The sequence below is a fragment of the Saccopteryx bilineata genome, chromosome 12, assembly GCF_036850765.1.
Source record: "Saccopteryx bilineata isolate mSacBil1 chromosome 12, mSacBil1_pri_phased_curated, whole genome shotgun sequence".
NCBI lineage: Eukaryota > Metazoa > Chordata > Mammalia > Chiroptera > Emballonuridae > Saccopteryx > Saccopteryx bilineata.
Genome location: NC_089501.1, coordinates 38499025 through 38523962, shown reverse-complemented (window position 1 = coordinate 38523962; position 24938 = coordinate 38499025). Strand labels below are relative to the sequence as shown.

The 24938-nt window shown below is 38.8% G+C and overlaps 1 protein-coding gene across 5 annotated transcripts in view; it reads right to left on the bottom strand.

The window, feature by feature from the left end:
• PHACTR2 (phosphatase and actin regulator 2) overlaps nt 1–24938 on the bottom strand; it is a 247584-nt gene that overhangs the window by 105795 nt on the left and 116851 nt on the right. The window contains exon 1 of one of the 5 annotated variants that reach the window (XM_066248272.1): nt 16099–16404. The exons of the other annotated variants lie outside the window; for them this stretch is intronic. Coding sequence (XP_066104369.1) covers nt 16099–16144 — 46 coding nt within the window. The 5' untranslated portion in view covers nt 16145–16404. Of the gene's footprint in view, nt 1–16098; nt 16405–24938 lie in introns of those variants that run through there. 5 annotated transcript variants of the gene reach the window in all.

Here is a 24938-nt window from a genome sequence, read left to right as displayed (position 1 = left end):
AAAATTTTTGAGGGGAATAAGTGATAGAAGTGGATTATTTGATCTGAAACAATTGGGGCAGCACTTTTTTTTAAAAAAAAATATTTTTCTGGTCTTCTCTCTGGGAAAACAACCCCCCCACCCCCACCCCGCAAACAGACTCCTGGGCAGAGCCACTGGCATTCTCCTTTGGTCTCAGGACAATTGCTGGAGGAGCTGCCAAGACCAACCAGTGCTCAGAGGGAGTCAGCATTATCCTGTCGCAGAAATGCCCTGGACCAGCGGAAGAAACAAAACAAGAAGGTAGACATCACCTACAAGAATGAGAGAGAGTAGCTAGAACTGAACTTGGCTCTATTTCCCGTCAGCTGGGAAGTTGCACAATTTATTTTTACACTTTACCTGCAAAAAAAAAAAAAAAACAAACAGAAAAAAGTGGAAAAATAAAAAACCCTATTATATTTTTAAAAACTGGCTGCTTCCTTGGTTAAGACAACATTTAGTGAATCATGTTTAAAATACAGTTATGGAATTTTCTACATTTAGTTGGGCTAATAAGCTGTTGTTGCTTTTGGGTTTTTGAAAATCCTGAACTATATAAGATGCATTGCTACAGCGGCCAAACACAGGAAGTTGCGTTACTCCTGTTTCCAAACACGCCTAATGTCAAACTCGGAAAAGGAAAGCTCTGTTTCACGATTCTGTTAACCTCAGAACCTCGGATTCTTTACAGTTCAGGCCGCCTTTAATTGCATCAGAAATAGCCGAGTTCTGAGGGCCCTTGCGTCCTGAGAACCGTTGTCCTCTGGACTGGCCAGGAGTCCTTCTCAGAGATGCCTCTGCTTTTTCGGCACCCTTTCCTTTTTAAGCTCTAACAGGAACTGTGTGAGCTTTCTGTTTGCCCCTGGAACTGGGAGTACCCGGCAATAAAAATATGGTTGGACTGACACTGCAAACTCACAAGTAATTAGTAATTAAATCCTTATTGGTTATTTCTATTGTATATAGTAAGACTTCATTTTAGGCCAGGGGTCCCCAAACTTTTTACACAGGGGGCCAGTTCACTGTCCCTCAGACCGTTGGAGGGCCGGACTATAAAAAAAACTATGGATAAATCCCTATGCACACTGCACATATCTTATTTTAAAGTAAAAAACAAACAAACAAAAAAACGGGAACAAATCAATATTTAAAATAAAGACCAAGTAAATTTAAATCAACAAACTGACCAGTATTTCAATAGGAACTAGGCTCCTCTCACTGACCACCAATGAAAGAGGTGCCCCTTCCGGAAGTGTGGTGGGGGCCGGATAGATGGCCTCAGGGGGCCGCATGTGGCCTGCGGGCCGTAGTTTGGGAACCCGTGTTTTAGGCCTTAGCAAATTGAATTTTGAATCTGAAATATCAGGGTCAGGGGGTCCAAGTGTGATTTTCTCACTAAGAAGAACACATTGTTCTGTGATTTAACCTTCTTCCTTCGATTGAGTGTTCAGCAGATTCTAACCTACTGAATGCTTTAACCCTTTGAGTAGTACGAATATTCATGTCCGTCCCCGTGCCTCCTGACCACCCAGAGTATGATCGTATATGTATGTCTTTAAGCTTTGAGCTTCATGCCTTTACTTCTTGTTTCTATAAATTGGTTATCAAACAAACATGATTTAAGTTAATAAAACTGGAACTAATTTCATTTTTTTAAAAAAAAACTCACTCCCGGGTGTCAGCAAGCGTGCAAAAACTCACTACTCAAAGGGTTAAAAACCGAAAGCTACAGAGTCACCACGAATGGGTGTGGAGGGATGGCTAAGAGTTCCTGTATGCCTCCCAACACCCACCCCCCATCATTATTTAGGTTCAGATCAGGGCCCAAGAAAACTGTGTCTTGCATGCAACTTTTGGGAGATGTTTGTTTATTTTAATTTCAGCCATCTCTGGTCTGACTTCTAGGAAACTTCTGGTCCAAAAGAATGCTTTAGAAAATTAAATAATTTCCGAGGTTATTGGGGAGTTTTAAATCCTAAGAGACGATCTAGGATGGCCAGGTTCTGATGTGCCCAGGTATGTGTGCTTAAATGGAATAGGGGCCTGTTCTGCTTAAATTAAGGAATTGTGAACCTAAAGGATGTGGGTCAAGTCTACCCTGCCCATCCGGGTGAAGAGTTTCCCGAGAAATTTAACAAAAGATAGGAAGCCATCCTCGAAAGCCTGATAGGTATTTTGCAATGTAAATGGGGTATAATAAAAATGTATTTAGTCACATGTGAATCATCTTTGAATTACCAACCTGACTCTGAGGCCACTACATGTTCTAGCAAGAACATTCTTTATTATTATTTTTTTTGTATTTTTCTGAAGCTGGAAACAGGGAGAGACAGTTAGACGCCCGCATGCGCCCGACCAGGATCCACCCGGCATGCCCACCAGGGGGCGACGCTCTGCCCCTCCGGGGTGTAGCTCTGTTGCGACCAGAGCCACTCTAGCGCCTGGGGCAGAGGCCAAGGAGCCATCCCCAGCGCCCGGGCCATCATTTTGCTTCAATGGAGCCTCGGCTGCGGGAGGGGAAGAGAGAGACAGAGAGGAAGGAGAAGGGGAGGGGTGGAGAAGCAGATGGGCGCCTCTCCTGTGTGCCCTGGCCGGGAATCAAACCCGGGACCTCTGCACGCCAGGCTGACGCTCTACCACTGAGCCAACCAGCCAGGGCAAGAACATTCTTTATTTTTTATTGATTGATTGATGAATTGATTTTAGAGGGAGAAGGGGAGAGAGGGAGAGAGTGATCAATTTGTTGCTACACTTATTTATGCACCCGTGGGTTGATTCTTGTCTGTGCTCTGAGAGGGGATTCAACCCGTAACCTCAGCGTATCAGGACGATGCTCTATGCTCGCTTCAGCAGCACATATACTAAAATAGGACGATGCTCTAACCAACTGAGCTACAGCGCAAGAACATTCTTAATTTTGGCTTTACTTTGACAGGTGTTTAAACACTATCATTCTTTAACATCCTAATTCATTTTCTTTTTTATTTTGGCAGCTCTTTGTGAAGAGACGTGCCACTCTGCTGGATATCAAACACATTTAAGACAATGAAAGCATATAGAGTAAGAAAAATCAAACACGGGAAGAAAAAATATATATGTAGTGATATCTGGGAACAAAATAGTTCTCTGAATAGAGTGCCTCACATTCAGGGACCTCAAAGAAGATATAAAACCAGCCCGGTGGCACATCGTTGCTGACCACACTGGGATTAGAATCTTGAGAAGTATCTTTGTTTTTCTCAGCATTACACAATCACTTTGGTGCTCCAATCACAAGATTATTATTTCTTACACAATTATGGCAGAAATATAATGTTCACCGAGACCATTTTCTAACTTGACCCCTTATGCTTTTTATATTCTGTGCTGTACTTCTCAGTGGCTCTGTCTGGTGACACTGGTTGATCCTCACTGCTGAAAATCACCTTCAGTACGTACTCTTACTCAAGTCATGGTACTAAATACGTGGATGGTTGGAGGGGAGCAGGGACGAGGCTGGGACTTATTTAAGGAATGAAACTGAGGAAACAAACAAAAAAAAGGCAATGATTCCAATGTGCCTGTGGGCCCTTCTGAATGGATCCTAGTTTGTGAACTTGGTTTAAGGACATGGTCAGGGGCTGAATTGTGTCCCCCAAAAGTCACAAGTTGAAGTCTTAACCCCCTAAGTACTTCAGAATGTGACTGTATTTGGATATAAGACCTTTAAAGAAGAGATTAAGGTAACATGACACCAAATGGGTGGGCCCTAATCCAATATGGCCGGTGTTCTTGTAAGAGAAGGTTTAGACACGGCCACGTGCACAGACAGATGAAAGATCATGTGAGAACCCAGGGAGACTGCAGCAATCTGCAAGCCAAGGACAGGGGCCTCGGAGGAAACCAACCCTTGATCCTGGACTTCTAAGTCCTACGTCTTGGACTCCAGAAATACTGTTGTTTAAGCCACTCAGTCTATGGTACTTTGTTACGGGAGCCCTACACATTCCGTGTTGTCTGTGAAGCTACCTCTTCATACGTTGAAGGCAGAGTGAAAATGTCACAAGGCTTTCAACCTCATCTCTTCCCCACGCTGCCTAACAGAGGGGAGAAGGAAGATTCTTTGAAAATTTCTGTTCTGATAACTTGATCATGGCTTTATAAAGTCAACCATCATTGTTCGGAAGGTGTTTCCTGACATATCCTGTGGTTGGATGACTGAAGGGGATTCCGTTTTTACAGAGCGCAGTGCTATATATCCTTTTTTAAAATCTCCAGTTTGATTGTATTCTTTTTAGGTTTCCTTGAATAAAATGGCAGCCAAGTACTTTCCGAGAGAAAGAACACCCATTGCACACATATGTATACAATGCCACTTCAGCAGATTTTAGGAATATGAAGTATTGCTTCGTGAGGCCCACGGAAACATTCGACGTGAGCTGGGTTAACTCGTCCTGGTTTATCCCACATTTCCAACAGTGGGACAGCCACTCTGTAACTAGCTCGGCAGCTCAGACAAGCAAACTTCACAGGTAGAAAAGAAATTCTGAAAAATGTAAAATCCCTTCAAAGAGAGGCAACTGGCAACAGCCAATCCTGAATTACCCCCTTGGGGTTGCCCAGGTTGTCAGAGACATTTTTATCTGCAAGGAAGGTCCAATGCAGTGCTTGGCAGGCCCTCCTCAGCGCAGCGTAGGACAAACAGTGGCCTTCTGCGGGGAAGCGGAGAAACTCTTCAGAAAAAGCTTTTAAGAGACCCCTATCAGGACTGCCTGGAATTGACTTCACCCCGGGCAGTGTGCTGCAAACAGGCACGACACTGAAAGGAACGGCCCTGGAGTACAAACACAAGCGAGCATAAAAGCCAAACATTGTCCAAAAAGGCACCTATGAAAAGAATTTTTAAATAAACGATTGCTTCCCCGTGGAGTCTTCAGAATTTGCTGCCCACATTTCTAAAAGAGAAAAAGGGCTCAGGCTCCTGTTTCAGAAATACATTTTAGTAAACCCTTTCTTGTAACTCCTGCCAATCATCATTAAACACCTGTTTGCCGTGAATGCCCTGTTCTTGGACATCGGGTCCTCCCAAATGGTCACGCTGCTGCCTGGCATGAAGTTCACAGGGGTCTTCCTGAAAGTAATTACCAATCCGCTGATAACCTCTTTTCTCTTCGAAGGTAATTATGTTAGGTTCAAACCTGGCTATTATGGGAAATGAATTATTTTGCAGATTATAATACTAAACATATATGTAAGAACAAAAAATCTTATTTGCCAAAATTATAGTTGACAATGGAAATATCTGCTTGGGAACAGGACCCATTAATGACCAAATTCATCAAGGCACTGAGGACAGAATATCTGTGTTTTTGAACTGGACATTTTGTTCATTTCTTACCTCAAGTCAAGAGAGCATACAAATTGTTAGTGAAGAGAAACCTTCACCTTTTAACACCTGCTACTCTCCAGCAGATGTTTCTTACCTTTAGAATCTTTTGAAATGCTTGTTGAAAACCCAGAATCTCAGACCCTTCTCCAAAAGACTGATTTTGCTGATCTAGAACACGGAGCCCGGAAATGAGTATTTTTACCAAGCATCCAGGTGATTCTCACAATTGGCAAGTCTGTGAAATACCAACAGTTTGTGTTCAGTTTGTAACACTCTAGGACTCCTTCAGGGGCAACACCCTATAAAGATGATGTGTCTTTAAAATAAAATGCACAAAAATTTTTAAAAAGTACAATTATTCTAAGTCAGTGACTTTCAACCTTTTTCATCTCATGGCACACATAAACTGATTACTAAAATGTTGCAGCATACCAAAAAATACATTTTTTGCCAATCTGACAAAAAAAAATAGGTGTAATTTTGATTCATTCACACAGGATGGCTATTGTTCTGTTGGTATCTTCTTTCTTCCTTTTTTTTTGTTTGTTTGTTTACTTGACAATCTAAAGGAACAGAGGTCAGTCAGCGTCCCTGGCAGAATAGTCAGGTATTGCATGTGTAAAGAATTCTTACGGCAGACCAACTGAAAATCTCTGTTAATACAGATCTTCAATGCAAATCTTAAAAAAATAGCACACTGTGATATAGTAAACATATTTTAGTCTACTCAGCGATGAAACTTTTTAAACTTCCATGAAACATTTTTTAAATCACAACAACAAAAGCAGGTCAAAGTTGAGCTGTATGACAATCATCCAAGAAAGCATTCTGAAATTAATTAAAAGCTATTTGCTAAAGTGAAAAAGAAAAGGCTTTTTATATAAAGGGAAAATGTTGATCGCGATTAATTAAAAGTGATGGTGAGTTTGTCAGATTACAGCGAGTTTGCTTTTTTACTTTATGACCTAGCCAAGTCAAGTGGAAAGCTAAAAAAGATATTTTCTAATACAAAGTTTCAAAAAACAAAACAAGATAAAAAGTAAGCATGCCCTGTGAACTTTTCCCAGGAAGCTACCTGTGCATCAAAATAAGGAAACAGACCCATAAAAATTAAGACACGAGGAGAATCCCAGGCCAACATCTGGGCAGTGGTACGCTTAGAGGAATCCATCCCAAATTGGAATAGGACAAAGATCACGGATAAACTTCTTCAAGACGAGTTTGAAAGAAGAACAAAACTGTCTGAGCATACTGAGATCTATGTAACTGGGAAAGGTTTTGCGGTGAGTACACAGTATCCTCAGCAAGCAAACAAAAGCACGAGTAGGGAAAGCAGAAGTCAGGCAGGAAAGAAAAAGTACTCACGGTCTGCATAGGCTTAGCTGTTGTTAGCTTTTATGTAATGACATGAGACAGCGATCTAATCAAGAGTGCACTATCAGAGTGTCGGGAAGTGAGAACATGGGAGGGTGGGAAATGGGTGACAAGGGCCAGAGGAACTGTGGAAAGGGGAACCTCAGCTTCAACTGCCATACTGTGAGGCCAGTAAGGATGTGTCGGCGGAACCATCAATAATTAGCACGGTAAACATGCTACCGTACTTAGAAACTGCAGGTAAAATACGAAAGAATCAGTTTAAACAACTCCACAATTCCTGGACACCATTTAACTTTCTACTCAGGTCCTATCACTCTACTAATACACAACCTGGCCAAACAGTGCTATTCATTTATTCAACAGTTTTCACATCAGGCATGAATCTCGGAGTAAGATGTGTGGGGGAAAGACGGCGAACCTGCTTTAGTTCCTGGAGCTTATGTTCTGGAGAGGGAAGGGAGAGGGGGAGGGGCACAAAGAGAACTAGATAGAGGGTGACAGGACAATCTGACTTTGGGTGATGGGTATGCAACATAATTGAACTTTAAGATAACCTGGTCATATTATCTTTGAATATATGTATCTTGATTTACTGATGTCACCCCATTAAAAATAAATACAATAAAAAAAAAATAAAAATAAAAGAAAGCTTAACTGACAGAGCCAGCTCTTATTATGAGACCAATGGCAAATCAGATGTCCTTTTCTGTTACTAAGTCTGGTCTTGTGCGTTTAATTCTAATAAATCTATGATGCCCAAAAATAAAAATAAAAAAGTTACTTTAGCTGTTGTATGGATAACACATCGGTGAACTGCAGAAGGTTGAGAACAGAAGCGAGAGGCCAGCTTGAGTCCACTGCAGGTGTCTACGCAATGCATGGCGAGGCTTGGATTGTGGCGGCAGAGACAGGCAGAAGTGAGAAGACACGAGATACACTGGGGGTATACTGGCGATCGGCGTGGAGTGGACAGAGCAAGCCCAAGGGTGAGTCCTAGATTTCTGGCTAAAGTAAAGGAGTGGAATCGTTTGGTGAAGTGTAGGAGGCCAAGCGAAGGACTGCTTTGGAAGAGAAAATCAAGTCTTCTGTTTGGACTTGAACCCACTGAGGATTAAGCAGACCTGCCAAATTGGCTGTTGTATCTTTGAACCTGGATATCAAGGAGATGGCAAAGATACACAAAAAAATTGAGGCATCATTCTCCCCATTTCTCCAGCCATCCCCCAGATTGGATTGTGCTGCCTTCCTCTCAGCCCTGCTTTCAGTCTCCCCAACAAAATCAATACTGCACACGGGCAGATTTACCCCCTGGGACCAAAGCTCTGATCATTTCTCTCATTTGATAAAAAACTTTCAGTGGTTCCTAGCACCTGAGTCTTACACTCTTTCCTTCCCCCCCTCTCCATCTCAGAGCCTGAATTCTTGTTCCCCTAGCTACTTTTCGGCCTCCCTGACTTGTCCCCACAGTTCTTTAGGAGTCCTTTCCCTCTGTCTTCATTTCTGTGCATCTTCATAGTGCCTTCTAGACGCAGACCCTTGTGGGCAGGATCTGGTCACAGGGATGCAGAGTACAGCATAGGGAATATAGTCAATAATACTGTAATAACTACATATGGTGCCAGGTGGGTGCTGGGAATATCGGGGGGACCACTTAGTAAAGCACGTGACTGTCTAATCACTATGCTGGATGCCTGAAACTAATATAAAGTAACACTGAATGTCAACTGTATTTAAAAAATGGTAGTTAGCCTACACAGATGTTGTAAAGATTAAGAAGTTAATTCAAGCAAGCACTTAGAACAGTCATTAGATATTTTGAAAAATGCCTGTTCATGTTCAGCACTGATTTTTGAGTGTTCACTTTTTTCTAATTAATTTCTTTCTGTTACTGATTTTATGAGGTTTTACTACATTAAGATATTAACTGCTGTTTTCCTTGTATGACACAAATATTTTATGAACTTTATGATTTCCTTTCCTGATGATGTTTTTGTTTTGTTTTTTGCCATGTGAAAGTCTAAATTTGAATATCATTAAACCATTTACTTTAAATCAGAATAAATTACAGAGAGCAAATATTTAAGTATGAGAAAAATTACAAAGTAAAGTATGTTTCTTAGTAACTCTAGCTTGTAAGAAAGAAAAGAATTGATAGATTTGACTCCATAAAAATTTAATATTGTCACATAAAAAAACCCTAAGCAAATACAAGAGTTAAGATAAACACAGAAAAATATTTACAATAAGATATACATAAGGCTAATATCTTAAACCTACTGATCTATAAGAATAGAAAACATAAAATAAGGAAAGGCTATAAATAGACAATTCAGAGAAAAAGAAAAACAGGCCCTACTTCACTCAGAATCAAAATGAGAAAGTACCGTTCTACACGTAGATTTACAAAGATTTTAAAACGTGAATTATGCACAACACTATGGTCACATACAGTTGTGTAGAGTGCCGTCTGGGCAAGGATATCAGGTAGGGGAAGAGCAAGAACTGAATTCCTCCTGCTCATGTTCCACCTGTTAAGCCACGTGCCTAAGAGTAGACTTACCCAAAGAGAGTGACTTCTGTTTCTCACAAAGCTCCATATATACGATCTAAGAGAGATCTTGCCATGCAGCGTTGGTGACAGAGTTCAGAAAAAGGAATTTTCATATAGTGAGTAGATACACTGATATAGGCTCTGTGAGAGTAATTTAAATCTATCAAAATTATATATGAATCTTTGACCCAGCAATTCCACTGCTAGGATTTTACTGGTACAGGTAGTTCAAGATGTTTAGATGAGGGTGATCATTCAGCATTGTTCATGAGAGCACACCCACAAAAAGAACCCAGAAGCAATGTGAAAATATAAACATAAAATATAAAAAACTTAACAGAGTTATTTTAAATGAAATGATGATATATCCATTTACAATACTGTTTGTTTATTAAAGAGCTAAATGTGTGGCCTGACCTGTGGTGGCGCAGTGGATAAAGCGTCGACCTGGAAATGCTGAGGTCGCGGGTTCAAAACCCTGGACTTGCCTGGTCAAGGCACATATGGGAGTTGATGCTTCCAGCTTCTCCCCCCTTCTCTCTCTCTGTCTCTCCTCTCTCTCTCTGTCTCTCCCTCTCCTCTCTAAAATGAATAAATAAAAAAATAAAATAAAATTTTAAAAAAGAGCTAAATGTGAAAATATTTTGAAGTTATATCACTGGAAATACTCGTAGCCTTGAACAGAAAGTATACTCTATCTTGCTTTTGACAAAGATACACACATAAATGAAAAGTATCTGGTATGAGAGAAAGCTGTACATGCTGGGTTATAACTGGGAAAAACCGGAAGTCTAGGAGGGAGGATAACTTATTTTTATCCCGACCATCTTGTAAAGTTTGACTTTTTGACCATGTGCATGTTCTTTCCATTAAGGAAAATAAACTGACCACTGTTGCCATTATTTCTTCTTGTATACGGTTTGCAAGGAAATAGGTAAATATCCTGAGCCTGATAAATATAAGGCCCAAACCAAAATATAGAAACCGAGAAACACAGATAAAGGTTCTAACCTAGCCTAGGTATTAGCCTCCCTACTTTATTCACTGTGTTCCCTCGTCTCCTAAAAATGAGAATAATGATTTTGTCTATGCTTTCAACTCCGGGACTAAGGCTTAGTGGTCAAGAGCTGGTCTGGGGCACAGTGGGAGTGCCGTGGGGCTGAAGAAGACCGCAAGAAATAGTTACAAATTCAATAGTTACAATTCAATAGTTACAAATATTACAAATTCAATAGTTACAAATTCAAACACCACCCTTCATACAACAGACCAGAGTAACTGTGCAATTCTTGAAGTAAAAAAGAACAAACATATCTGTCATTCATACAGTCATTGGCTTAAAGTACACAGTTAGACTGTTCATTGATAATATTTATTGAGTCATTCATATATTCAACAAATAGTTATTGTGTCCAATCTGCTATGCCCTGTATTTGGCAATGGGAATGCTGGAAGTCTCAACCGTCCTAGGGCATGACACCAGAGGATATAGAAGTCACACAATTTGGGAACATACTTATTTAGTCTGTACTTAGAAATAATGGATATAATCCCCAATAAAGTACTAGAAAACCAAATCTGGCAAAATATTAAAAGTATTATATACTGCACCCAAGTAGGCTTTATCCCAAGAACACAGGGTGAGTTTAACATCTGAAAATCAATTAATACAATATGTTATATTAATAGAATAAAAACCAGAAACCATTTGATCATTTCAAGAGGAAAAATAAAGCTGAGGGCTTTTTACAAAATTTAATACTCTTGCATGATAAAGACATTCACAAACTATGAATAGAAAGAAAATTTTTGATAAAGGGCATCTATGAAAAAAACACAGTTAATATGACATTTAATGATAAAAGATTGACTGCTTTCTCCCTTAAATCAGGAACAAGACAAGAATGTTCACTCTTGCCTTTCCTATTTAACATTATACTGCATAATGAATGAGAGCAATTAGACAAGGAAAAGAAAGAAAAGATATGTAGATTAGAAAGAAAGAAATAAAATGATCTCTACTTGCACATGACCTTGTATATATAGAGCTTGTATATAGTAAGGTCTTGTATATAAGAATTCACTAAAAAAAATATTAAGGCAAGAGATCAGCAAGGATGCAGACTATAATTTTTATGTATCTATAATCTAGCAAGAGACATTCTGAAATGAAGAATATAATTTCACTTATGACATCATTAAACACAATAAAATCCTTAGGGATAAATTTAACAAAAGAAAAGCAAGACTTGTACACTGAAAATGATATTGTGGAAAGAAATCAAAGAAGATCTGAATAAATAGAAAGACATCAGACTTATGGGTTGAAAGGCTTCATACTGTTAAAATAGCAATATCATTCAAATTGATCTATGAGTTTAACACAATCCTTATCAAAGTCCCAGGCTGGCTCTCTTTGAAGAAATTGACAAGCTGATTGTAAAATTCATAGAGAAATGGAAGAATAGCCCAAAGAATCTTGGAAAAGAAGAAGAATATTAAGACTTACATTTTGCCTGACCAGGCAGTGGTGCAGTAGATAGAGCGTCGGACTGGGACACGAGGACCCAGGTTGGAGACCTCGAGGTCGCCAGTTTGAGCACGGGTTCATCTGGTTTGAGCAAGGCTCACCAGCTTGAGCCCAAAGTTGGGGCTCAAGCAAGGGGTCACCCAGTCTGCTGTCGCCCCCCAGTCAAGGCACATATGAGAGAGCAAGCAATGAACAACTAAGGTGCTACAACGAAGAACTGATGCTTCTCATCTCTGTCCCTTCCTGTCTGTCTGTCCCTATCTGTCCCTCTCTCTGTCTCTGTCACAAAAAAAAAAAAGACTTACATTTTTCTGTTTCAAAACTTACTATAAAAGTATAGTAATCTAGACATAAAGGTCAATGGGATAGAATTGAGAATTCAGAAATAAACCCTTACATATATGGTCAATTGATATTTGACAAGGGTGACAACACTATTCAATAAAAAATTAAAAAGAATTGTCTTTTCAATAAATGTTGCTGGGCGACTGGATTATCCACATGCAAAAGAATGAAATTAGAACCATACATCACATTACATGTAAAAACTAACTTAAAATATATCATAGACCAACATATTAGAATTAAAACTATAAAACTCTTAGAAAAAAACATAGCTGTAAATCTTGGCATTGGTTGGGCAATGGTTTCTTAGATATGACGCCCAAAATACAAACAAAAGGGAAAAAATAGATTAACTGAACAAAATAAAAAATTTTAAACTCTTGAGTTGCAAACCATACTATCAAGTAAGTAAGGACACAATCCCAAGCATAGGAGAAAATTTTTGCAAATAATGTATCTGATAAGAGGCTTGTATTCATTATATAAAGAATTCTAATAACTCAATGATAGAAGTTATGCACCTGAAATCTGCATAATTTTGTTAACCAATGTCACCCTAATAAATTCAATAAATTAAAAAAAAATCATAGGAAAGCAAATTAATTTAATTAAAATTATCTTCTTTGGGCAACTGTACTCTTAGATACATATCCTAAAATGAAAACCTATCTTCATCAACAATTTGTACATGAAGTTCATAGCAGTATTATTCATAATAGACAAAAAGCAGAAACAATCCAAATGTCCATCAGCCTGATTAATGGATAAATAAAATACGGCATATACATACAATGGAATATTATCTGGCCATAATCAGAAATGAAGCACCAACACATGCTATAACAGCAGTTCTCAACCTGTGGGTCGTGACCCCGGCGGGGGTCGAACAACCAAAACACAGGGGTCGCAGGGGTCGCGACCCACAGGTTGAGAACTGCTGTGCTATAACCTAGATGACCCTGGAAAACATCACGCTAAGTGCAAGAAGCCAGTCACAAAAGGCCAGGTGTTGTATTATTCCATTTATATGAAATGTTCAGCATGAGCAAATCTATAGAGACAGAAAGCAGATTAGTGGTTAATTAGGGGGGTGGAGGTTGAGAAAGATAGGAATAAGGATCTATGGTTGCACAACACCGTGAATGTACTAAAAAGCAGTGAATTGTACACTTTTGGTGGGTAGATTTTAATTATATGACAATAGAACTATTTAAAAAATAGAAATAATGGGCTCCACTGCATGTCTTCAGAAATAATTATTAATGGTCTTCCTAGATCCCAGAGAAATGAATGTACCCTTAACCTGAAAGGTTCAAAGAAACCTGAAACAGTGAAAAACAAGTCAACCTGTAAACTATAATGATGATTCTTTTTTTTTTTTTTTGCTTTTTTTTTTTTTTTTAAGATTTTATTTATTCATTTTAGAGAGGGGGGAAAGAGAGAGAGAGAGAGAAGGGGGGAGGAGCAGGAAGCATCAACTCCCATATGTGCCTTGACCAGGCAAGCCCAGGGTTTTGAACCGGCAACCTCAGCATTTCCAGGTTGACGCTCCATCCACTGCGCCACCACAGGTCAGGCTATAATGATGATTCTTACAAAAGCCCAAGTCCAGTGACAAGAGTGAATTGTTGGACTCTGTGATACTGATTCCTTAGACTCAAACAGATTTCCCCCCTCAGAGGGTCGGAGTGATGATCATCTTCACCATTGTAATTCCTAGCGCTACTTTAGGCTTAAACCACTAGTATATGGCTGAGCTCAAACAGAACAAGGATCTTCCTTCACACCTTTTGTCAAGCCACAGTTAAACAGCTTAAAGGAGTGAAGAAAATACTTGAAAGAATTGAGAGTTTGACATTCTCAGACTCAAAGAAGAAGAGCACGAATATAAAACGTCAGATATGACAGCCAAATGTTCTTTCGTTGTTGTTGGTTCTGTATTTTCATTTAGAATCTGATGGTAATACTTCAGGGAAATGGAGTCATAGTAATAGACTCAAAGAACCCAAGTGGATATCATGAGAAAATTACTCCCTTCTTCCAATAACAAAACTTGAGTCATAGCCACTATCATCCCTCAACCAACAAAACAAAACTGAAAAAACCCTCTATTCATCCTGTCTGGATTGGTCACTTCAATACATACAAACCTTTAAACAACTAAACAGAGGTCCTGCAATTTAAGTATAACCACACCACGAGATACTTCTCTGAAAGATCTTTTATGGTCAAGAATAACTTTTTGTCTCAATTACTCTTATCTAAACAAACTACATAATCTCTTGACATGGTTAGTCATTTTATTAGAAATCATGGCAACCTGAGTATTTTTGCTGTACTGGATAAGAACGAGGGCAGTCACATTTTACGATCCTGCTTTGCTTCTTAGCCATCATTTATGAAATATTCCTTTTTTTTTTGTAAACACAAAATCCGCTCATCTAATAATAACCCTCCCTTAACAATATTTTATGGCAAAAGAACTAAATTCGGGGTAGGGTAGTATTTTATACCTGATGTACTAGAGTACCGATGTAATTTTCTGCTTTGCCAGTACATAAATTAAAAAAGTTTCTTCCCTGAAATGAAAGAAGTCACACTGCTTTAAAGTAAGGTAACTAACCCTATTTGTACAAAATAGTTTTCTAATATTAAGATCCAAATCAACACTGCTTCTCCCATAATCCCCAAAAGCCATCAATATGAAGTCTCTCATGCCAGGAGCGCTGTGCAGCCTTGTCATCAACAGTAAGGGAAGGTGTGATCTTAGGGGACTCTGGTTTCTCTCCTTTGCAGAGGGTTTCTTCTCTTTAGGCACTAACATAAGCCCCAGTGATGCTTATGATATTTCAGGGAGTGAAGCTCTGCAGTATAATAAACAAACCCATGTGAGAAGAGCTTGGGATGATAGAACTCTATTTGGGTAGTGACATCCTGGGGCTGATTTAAAAAACCTTCATCTGTGCCCTGTCATTTCTTTTCAGTAAGATCCTGTTGACATGTTCATAATTTTAAAAGTGCATCAAATATCTCAAGGAATAATGTAAATGGCCCCTTGGAGCTATTTTTTTTTCCTGTCAATCAAAAAATATCAAATTTCTACCTTTTAAATTTATTTCATTCTCCAAACACAAGTAATGCCACCCAAAAGTTGTTTACCCTTTCACACCTGGAGAAATGCCAGACGAACCTTCCTTCTGTCCTTTTTGTTTGTTTGTTTAAGAAAATGAAAAGAAACTTAAAACAGGGCGTTTTAACTCAGAAACGTTACACATATTTCCATAAAACAAAGTTTAGCGCTCGATAACTGAGCTCATGAGATACATTCCCCAAGTCTTATAGCTTATATATGTCTAACATCAACAACACAAGAATCATTTGAAACAAGGAATTTTTTGTAGTGAGGTACTAAGCCTTCAGCTTTCTGCCAGGGTAAGAGAAAGAAGGCAATCAGCACTACTCTGAAAAACAAACCATAAATCAGTTGAAAAAATTGGAAGAATTCAGTACTGGTCTGTTCAGAAGCCAAGCGTAAATACAGAAAAACCTGTTGGCACGTTTATCTTACTCTCCAAGCTTCGCGTTTTAAAAACACAGTACTACGCAAATGGCGTTTCTCATAAGTTTCAGGCTCATTAGTAATTCAGAAAAAGACCAAAGAGGGGCATCTCATACAGAAAATGGAGCCTGTGCCTTTAAGGTAAAATCGGCTGGATCCCAAAAGGCATTCCACTTTTCCACGACAAAGAGTTCTGGGGAGCGCTACATCTCGGGTTTCTCCGAGGGACCTGGCGGGTCCGGGCAAGAGCAAGACCAGTCGAGGAGCCCCCGACTATCCCCGCTGCCCCGAGCAAGCCCAGCGCTGGCCGGCGCCGCGGGAGCGCATCGCGTGCGCCCGGGACTCACCGCTGCTGGGCTGCGGGGACAGCGTGGAGACCGAGGTCTGGCCCATGTCTAGGGTCGCAGGGCCAGGTCCGGCGATCACGCGGCTCCTTTGGTCCTTCGATCATGGGTCCGCTCGCAGACAGATTTCCAAGCGCTCATTTCCCGGTCTCTGTGGAGCGGCCCGCCGGGTCCCTCACCTTCTCCCCCGCGCGGGTCTCCCAGCCCGGCCGGCCGCAGCCGGCGCGGCGGATCCTGCCCAGCGGATGCCTGTCATTCCTCTATGCAGATTAGCCAGGGTCAGGGGTCACGGAGGAGGAGTGAGGGGGAGAGGGCGAGAGGGAGGGGAGAAGGGGGAAGTGGGGGGCGAAGGAGTGGGGAGGGGAGAGCCCCGGGCTGTCCCGCCGCGCCCGCGGGGGAAGTGAGACCAGCATATCCCCCCCCCCCCCCATGGTAGTAAGAGGGTTCAGGCGATTCCCTTTTAACTTAAAAGGTTCAATGTCAAATGATCTTTTAGGGCTGGAGGAAAAGGAATTAAAGTACTTAGTCACGGTACTTAATTTAAGAAAAATTTGTTTCTTTAAAGTTAGTTCCTTCCTGACATTGTGTTTGCCATATGGCAGCACTGTTAGATGTCTACTGTGTGTGCATATTTTTCTTGTTTTAAAAATTATCTTCCTTTTAATAAAAAGAATTTTAAAAACACATTAGTGGCCTTAGTGGGGTTGGACAGTAAATCTGATTGAGGGATCTGTGTGTGAGATCAATAAAATACACGCTTGGTTCCCTACCACCTGAAGCCTAGGATGCTCCCCTCTCCTGGATTACAGTCATTGTGAGGACTAGAGGCCACCTGGTCTGGTGTTTAAAATATACAAAAGGTTAAAACAACAGTAACGTATTTTAGAAGCTAACATTCCCTAAAAGTTGAATTAAATTCTACTATAATATCTTATTAAATCTCAGTCTTCTTCAAAACATGAGTCTAAATACTAGTATTTACAGATGATGATTAATTTGCATGATGAGTAATCTAGGCCATATATACACATATATATGTATACGATATATGTATACAGGGTGGGCAACAGGTTACAGTTGTGAGTACGCAAAACAGAGCTTATTCTTATATTATTATTTAGTAACGATTGTATTATTTTCCTTACAAATAACTGTAAACCTACTTTTGCTCTACTTATTAGAGGTAGAGCACACTAAATAACAGTTGCTGTTTCACCATAAACCTCTGAAATCCAAATGAAGTGCTAGGTGCTTTAAAAAATCGTCTAAAGCCTCAGGCATACATAACTTGTGAAAATACAGTTCAAAATTAGCAAAGTAATTTTTCAGATAAAAGGTAACTAATAAATTTCAGCATCAACACAAAGATGTTCACTACAGAAAATGATAAAATACATATACATATATGCATATATGTATGTATATGGCATTAGATGGTGGTTACATAAATGTGTTCACATTAAGAAAATTCATTGCGGCCCTGGCTGGTTGGCTCAGTGGTAGAGCATCGGCCTGACGTACGGGAGTCCCAGGTTCGATTCCCGGCCAGGGCACACAGGAGAAGCGCCCATCTACTTCTCCACCCCTCCCCCTCTCCTTCCTCTCTGTCTCTCTCTTCCCCTCCCGCAGCCAAGGCTCCATTGGAGCAAAGTTGGCCCCTGTGCTGAGGATGGCTCCATGGCCTCTGCCTCAGGCACTAGAATGGCTCTGGTCACAACAGAGCAACGCCCCAGAGGGGCAGAGCATCGCCACCACCCACTGTGGTGGGCGTGCCGGGTGGATCCCAGTTGGGTGCATGCGGGAGTCTGACTGCCTCCCCATTTCCAACCTCAGAAAAATACAAAAAAAAAAGAAAAAGAAAATTCATTGAGCCTGACCAGGCGGTGGCGCAGTGGATAGAGCATTGGATTGGGATGCAGAGGACCCAGGTTCGAGACCCCGAGGTCGCCAGCTTGAGTGCGGGCTCATCTGGTTTGAGCAAAAGCTCACCAGCTTGGACCCAAGGTCGCTGGCTCAAGCAAGGGGTCACTCGGTCTGCTGAAGGCCCACGGTCAAGGCACATATGAGAAAGCAATCAATGAACAACTAAGGTGTTGCAACGAAAAACTGATGATTGATGCTTCTCATCTCTCTCCGTCCCTGTCGATCCCTCTCTCTCTGACTCTCTCTCTGCCCCTGTAAAAAAACAAACAAAAAAAACAAAAAACAAACAAAGAATAAAAAGAAAATTCAGAGCTGTGTACTATCATTTGTGTACTTCCTGAATGAGTATATTTCATTAAACAGTTTTTCTTTTTAATTTTTATTCATTTTAGAGAAGAGAGAGAGAGAGAAAGAAAGGGAGGAGGAGCAGGAAGCATCAACTCCCATATATGCCCTGACCGGGCAGCCCCAGGGTTTTGAACCGGCAACCTCAGCATTCCAGGTCGACACTTTATCCACTGTGCCACCACAGGTCAGGCTCATTAAACAGTTTTTAAAAAGTACACTATATTTAGGACACTTGCCACAGATTTAACTTTCTAGGTTTTCCCAAAGATTCAACATAACTCTTAAAAAGCTACATAGTGTGTATATTTTATACTTAATCTAAGTCATTTTATACTTAAAATATGAAAATCTTTTTTCCCTAAATTTGTGTTGCTTTATTTTTTGAAAGGTATTTGCTTGTCTGTTTCATCATAGTTGCCCTAATTTTTAACACCCATATTACCCACCCTGGATTGTGGGAATGACTTTTTTCCTTTAGAATAGTGTGCTCACTTATCCACTTCTCTTTGCCTAAATCACTCTTAAGAAGCCCTGATTTTTTAAAAATGAAATTGAGGAATAAGTAAGATGTGAGTTCTAATTACAATATTCAAATTAATCCTAAGTAAATTTCCTTAAAAGTGCAAAAATGTTGTATTTTGGATACACATCCCAGCTAGGGGAGGTTCAACAGTGAAAGTAAACAATTATAAGAATTTTTCCATTTCTTTGCTTTAAGTTGCCTTCAAACAACAACAGAAAGCCCAGGTTAATTAAGTGTTCTCTCAACCTAAATTGAGAGGAGGGAACTTCTCATTCTTTTATTCACTGATAGAGCCTAATTAATAATGGAGGTCTTTGATTAAAGAATATACACATTAAATGTTACACATTAAAACAGATAAATGTAATGGTTTTTAAAAATTGAAAAAATTAAATTTTGAGGTACATTTTTGCTATCATTACTTCTTTTCCTTAAGAAACAATAGTGTCTCTTTTATGTTCTTCCACAGATTCTTATTTCAAACATCAAAGTGGTACTCTATCGTTCTAGTCTTTCAGGATTCACTAAATCCATCCATATTTACTTTATTCAAAACCTTTCATGATTTGTTAGTTAATATAATCTTAGCCTCATCTAGGATTCTTATAATCCCCCGATCAGGTTACAAACTTTTCTCTGAAACTTTTCCAGTTTCATTACATTATCTGGGAAGCATGTGAACCAGAGCTACAGGAAGTGTGCACCAGGGTTTCCTTAGACGGGTGGGACAGTTACTCTAATTGATTTCCAGAGCTTCTGATGGGGCTTGGCTTTGAGGCAGCCTTTCTATCACAGCTAACAAATTATACTAATAAACATAGAAAAAAATCGACAGAACTCTCTAAATTTCATTTTTAGGTCATAACAATAGAGTTAGAACTTACTTAACAAGGATATTTAGAGATCATTTTCTGAACTTAACCATAGAGGTCCAGCGAATTTCTGACATTTCCTTGAGTATTGGAAATTGTAGTCTTAGAAAACCCTTCCTCAATGGGAAGGAAATGAAACATAGCAATTGAAACTTAGTAGTTGTCCAAATAGGATTTTTAAAAATGCTTGTTTTTCAGATACAATGGTCAGATGAAATAACAGAAATTCACAGATCATCTAAAGCAGCGTTTTAGCTAATTGTTTTCTTTCTACAATACTTACCATTAGCAGATTTATTAAAAAGCAGCAAACTGTCTTTGCGTCCTTCCTCTGATGAAGGTGCTAGGGGGCGATATTTATACCTGGGAGGCTATTTTAATACAACAGGTTCCAACAACCAGGTAAAGGAATGTGTAACTAAGAAGCTAAAATCCGATGTGCAAAACATTTTAAATGTTAACATAGTTTTTTTCTTATTAGAATATCTGCTGGTTTTAAAGACACTTTGTATTACTCTAAAACTTGGCTGCACTTTGTAAGAGGCAGTTTACTTAGAAAAATATACACATTTAACATTCACCACCTTAATTTGTGTCACCTTTTTTTTTTTAGTGTGCTCTTTTTTAATTTTTGTTCTCATTTTGTTTTCTAATTATTTGACTTAGTGAAAGTTTTTAAAATCCTTTCTTTTAATCACTGATTTGGAAGTTTAAAAAATTCATTTGAAACAAAGTAAAATATTCTTAGTTTGTCTATCCTTCTGGTCAAAATTCAAGAACTTAACATATGTTAAATATTCAGTTGCTACTTCTCCATTTTACATAGCCAATTTTATTAAAATTACCATCATTTTATCCGTTGCTGTGCTTACTATTATTTCTTGTATCCCACCTTTTATCTGGGCTCATTTTTTTTTTTTTTTTTTTAGATTTTATTTATTGATATTTAGAGAGAAAGGCAGGGGAGAAAGAGAGAAGCGTGAACTCATAGTTGGTTAACTTTAGTTGTTCATTGATTGTTTCTCATATGTGCCTTGACTGGAAAGCCCGAGGTTTCAAACCGGCGACCTCAGTGTTCTCGGTTGACACTCTATCCGCTGTGCCACCACAGATCAAGCATGGGCTTGTTTTCTTTTTTGCTAAAGAATAGCCTGTAGTTCCTTTAGTGATCAATTACTTTTAGTGAGTGAGTGATTTAGTGAATGATTATTTCTCTGGGTATGGAATTCTAAGTTATTTCTCTATAACACCAAGAAAATATAATTCTGTTGTCTTCTTGGGTTCATTGTGATTCCTTAAAGTAGCATCTATCTTTTTTATCTACTACTCATTTGACTTTCTCCACATTCTTGATACTCAGTTTCACTAGGATTGCCTCAGTATGGATTGTTCTTCTTTTTCTTTCATGACACATAGGATTGTATTCATTCACCATTTGGATGTCTACTACACATTTCAAAACTGAACTTCTAATATTCCAGTCTGGACCCACTCCATTCACTGTTGTCCCAGTTTTAATTAATCCCTGCTCCATCTCTTTTTTTTTTCCCATATCCCACATTCAACCTGTGAAGACATTTTGCTGCACTTTAAAAATGTATCCAGAATGCAGGTGCATTTCACCAGTCCAACCGCTGCCACAATCTAAGCCACTGTCATTTCTAGTCTGGATTATTCCTGTTGTTTTTCCTGATCTCAATGCTTCTAACTTTGTCTCTATACTCTACTCAGAAGTCATAATGATCTTAAAATATAAGTCAGATCATGTCATTCCGTTGCTTCCCCATCTCACTTATAGCAAAAGCCAAAGTCCTTATGGTCAATTACAAAGCCCTACATGCCTTATAACCCCCTTCTCATCTTCCCGTCCCGCATTCTACTACAACCACATTGGTCCCTGTTTTTTGAACATACCACCATGCCTCTATCTTTATGTTAAGTGGTCTTGCTGCTTGTAACACTGTTCCCACAGAGAGTCACCTGGCTATCGCCTCTTCCCACTCTATGCTCAGATATCCTTCTCATTGCTTTTAGAAGTGGTCATTTTCTGAGAGGACCACTTTGACCATCACACACCAATCCAGTCTTACTTCCCTTTCTCTATTTATTTCATAGTGCTTTTCATCTTTTAAATTGCTATAAAATTACTGATTTATTCTGTTCATTGCTTATTTTCTGTCTTTCCATTAAAATTTAAGTTTTATGATTGTAGGGTTTTTTTACTTTTCTATCTTAAGTACTTAGAACAGAGCCTGGTACAAAGGATATGCAAAAAGTATAATATAGAAAATATATAATAAATATTTTTAGATGAATGATGAACCAGTAAGTGAATTCTTATTTATACAGAACTATCATGCATAAATAATAAAGATCTTATATATTTTCATAGAATAGGAATATAGTGAAATATAGTTATAACCCAAATGCCCATTAACTGTAAATAGATAAACTTTGGGATAGCCATTAATGGAACAATACTCAGAACAGAAAGGAGCAAAATACTGATTCATACAACAAACAACATGGATGAGTATCAAAAATATTAAGTGCAAAAAGTCAAATATGAAAAACTTCACTCACATAGTGTTATTCTACGTACTGTATGTGAAACTTTAGAACAGTCAGAACTATAGGGACAGAAAGGAGGTAAGTAGTTGTCTGATGCTGGGGGGTAGGGCAGAGATTAACCACAGAAGAACCTGATAGAACGCTTTAGGGTTCTCTAAGTTTTTTAAAACTTCACTGTGGTCATGGTTGTACTACATATTTACCAAAACTCATTGAGCTGTTTACTTGAAATGGGTAGAAGATGATAGGGTTTTAAATTTATTCCTAAAAATTTGTAAGCAATAAATAAACAAATACAATTAGTACTAACAGCGTACTATCAGAATTTGATCTTTCTTTGATATAAAAAGTCCTTTCATGATCTAATCAACAGTTGATGTAATCGATCAAAAAATCTAATCAGACATTAATGTAATCGGTGTCTGATCTTATCGGCCCTAACTTGATTAGCCGCAATCCTAATCGGCCACTAACTTAACCACCAGTCTAATCACCTTCTAATCTAAATCAACAGCTAAGCAAATTGACAGCTAATCTTATCAGAGGACAACTGGCCATCTCCTTGATCAGTTGGATGATTTAATTGGCTTTCAATCTAATCATCCACTTAATCAGTACAATACAACCAGCCGCGGATCTGATTAGACCCTTAACATAATCAACCCTAAATCTGTTCAGAGTTTAATTCAATCAATGCCCAATCTAATCAGCCATCAATCTGATTGACCTTAATCAAACATTCTAACAGTTGCTAATCTAAATCAGTCCCTGAATGAAGTCAATGCTAGATCTCAACAACTGCTTAATCTAAATGCTACTAATCTAAGAAACCACTTAATCTAATCTGAGTGATCAAATTGGTCACTGATCTAATCTCCCTTCATCCAATGAAGCATGTAGTCTAATTAACTGCATGATCTAATCAGACATCTGATGTGATCAGTCACTTAAGCCCATTCCTACGACAGTGACATAACCCAAATTTTGGTCTTAGTCGAAACACACCCTAGCCTAACACAAACGGAACACTTGACACTTGAGGTTTTTAACAGTCCAAAATGGCGCGGGTATGCATACTGGGGGGCACGAACTCCCTCAACCATAGGTGGTGTTACTGCGTACTCTCCTGCCAAGCAAAACCAAACTAGTTAACCCACGTAGTATGCAAATATGAGGCTAAAAGATGCCGAAACACTCATATGGAAGTAAGTGTCATAAACTCGAAAGGTCATATGTTGAGACTGTTGTAATAACCTGAGGACCCCTGTACTCAATTTAATCTGCCACTACTTTAATCAGCCACTTTAGCCCAAGTGAACCCTTAATCTTATCAGCAGTTTAACCTAATCAGTCCCTTAATATAATCATTCCTTGATCTGATTGGCAGCTTAATCTGATTGGTCACCTAATCTCTTCAACTGCTTAATTCAATTGGTGCCCAGTTCAATCAATTGCTTAATCTATATCATGGGTAGTCAACCTTTTTATACCTACCACCCACTTTTGTATCTCTGTTAGTTGTAAAATTTTCTAACCGCCCACTGGTTTCACAGTAATGGTGATTTATAAAGTAGGGAAGTAACTTTACTTTATAAAATTTATAAAGCAGAGTTACAGCAAGTTAATGCATATAATAATAATTACTTACCAAGTACTATATGTCAGATTTTCGCTAAATTTGGCAGAATAAACCTTTATAAAACAACTAACTGTAGTTAAATCTATCTTTTTATTTATACTTTGGTTGCTCCGCTACCACCCACCATGAAAGCTGGAACGCCCACTAGTGGGCGGTAGGGACCAGGATGACTACCACTGATCTAAATCAACCCTTTAATCTACTCAGTTGCTGATCAAATTGACTGCTAATTTAAATGGCTGCTAATCTAATCATCTAATGATTTATAGTTACATGATGCTTTATTCTTGAAGTTTTGCATTATCACTTGCCATATTTGCTTACTCCTCTTTTTATAATACCTTTCCATTCAAGAATTAAAAAGATCATTCTGACTAAGTGAAGAATACACTATACAGGAGCAAAACAAAGAGGTATAGGCCGGATATGTTAGTTAATTTAGCACCTATCTGTAATATATCTATCTACCTAATCTGCATCCCAGTCTGACACTATCCACTACACCAACACCTGGTCAGGTCGCTGGCTTTACCTAATCTAATTACATATCATGCTGTTCAAACATTATTTGTAGAAGGAAATACTGAAAGCTGTATAAAATGTAAAGAAATGACATATCAATCTCTAGCCTAATCAACTATCAATCTAATTGGTCCCGAATCAGCTAGTTAACTAATATGCCTCTGAACTAATCAGGCTCTAAATGAATCAACTCATCAAACAGTAATCTAATCAAGAATTCAAATAGACTTGGATATGGCAATAAATCTCCAAAACAACAGGATTTAAAGTCAACAGGGTAAGTGTGATTTTTGCTATAAAACTGAATATGAAATTGTTTCTTTTTTAGATCATAAATTCAGAATCTGCTAGTCCAAACTCTAACTCAAGCAGAAATCCCTTCTAACGTTCCCATCCAAGTGGTTTGGAAACTTTTTCAAGTCTTTCCTATAATTAAAAAAAACTA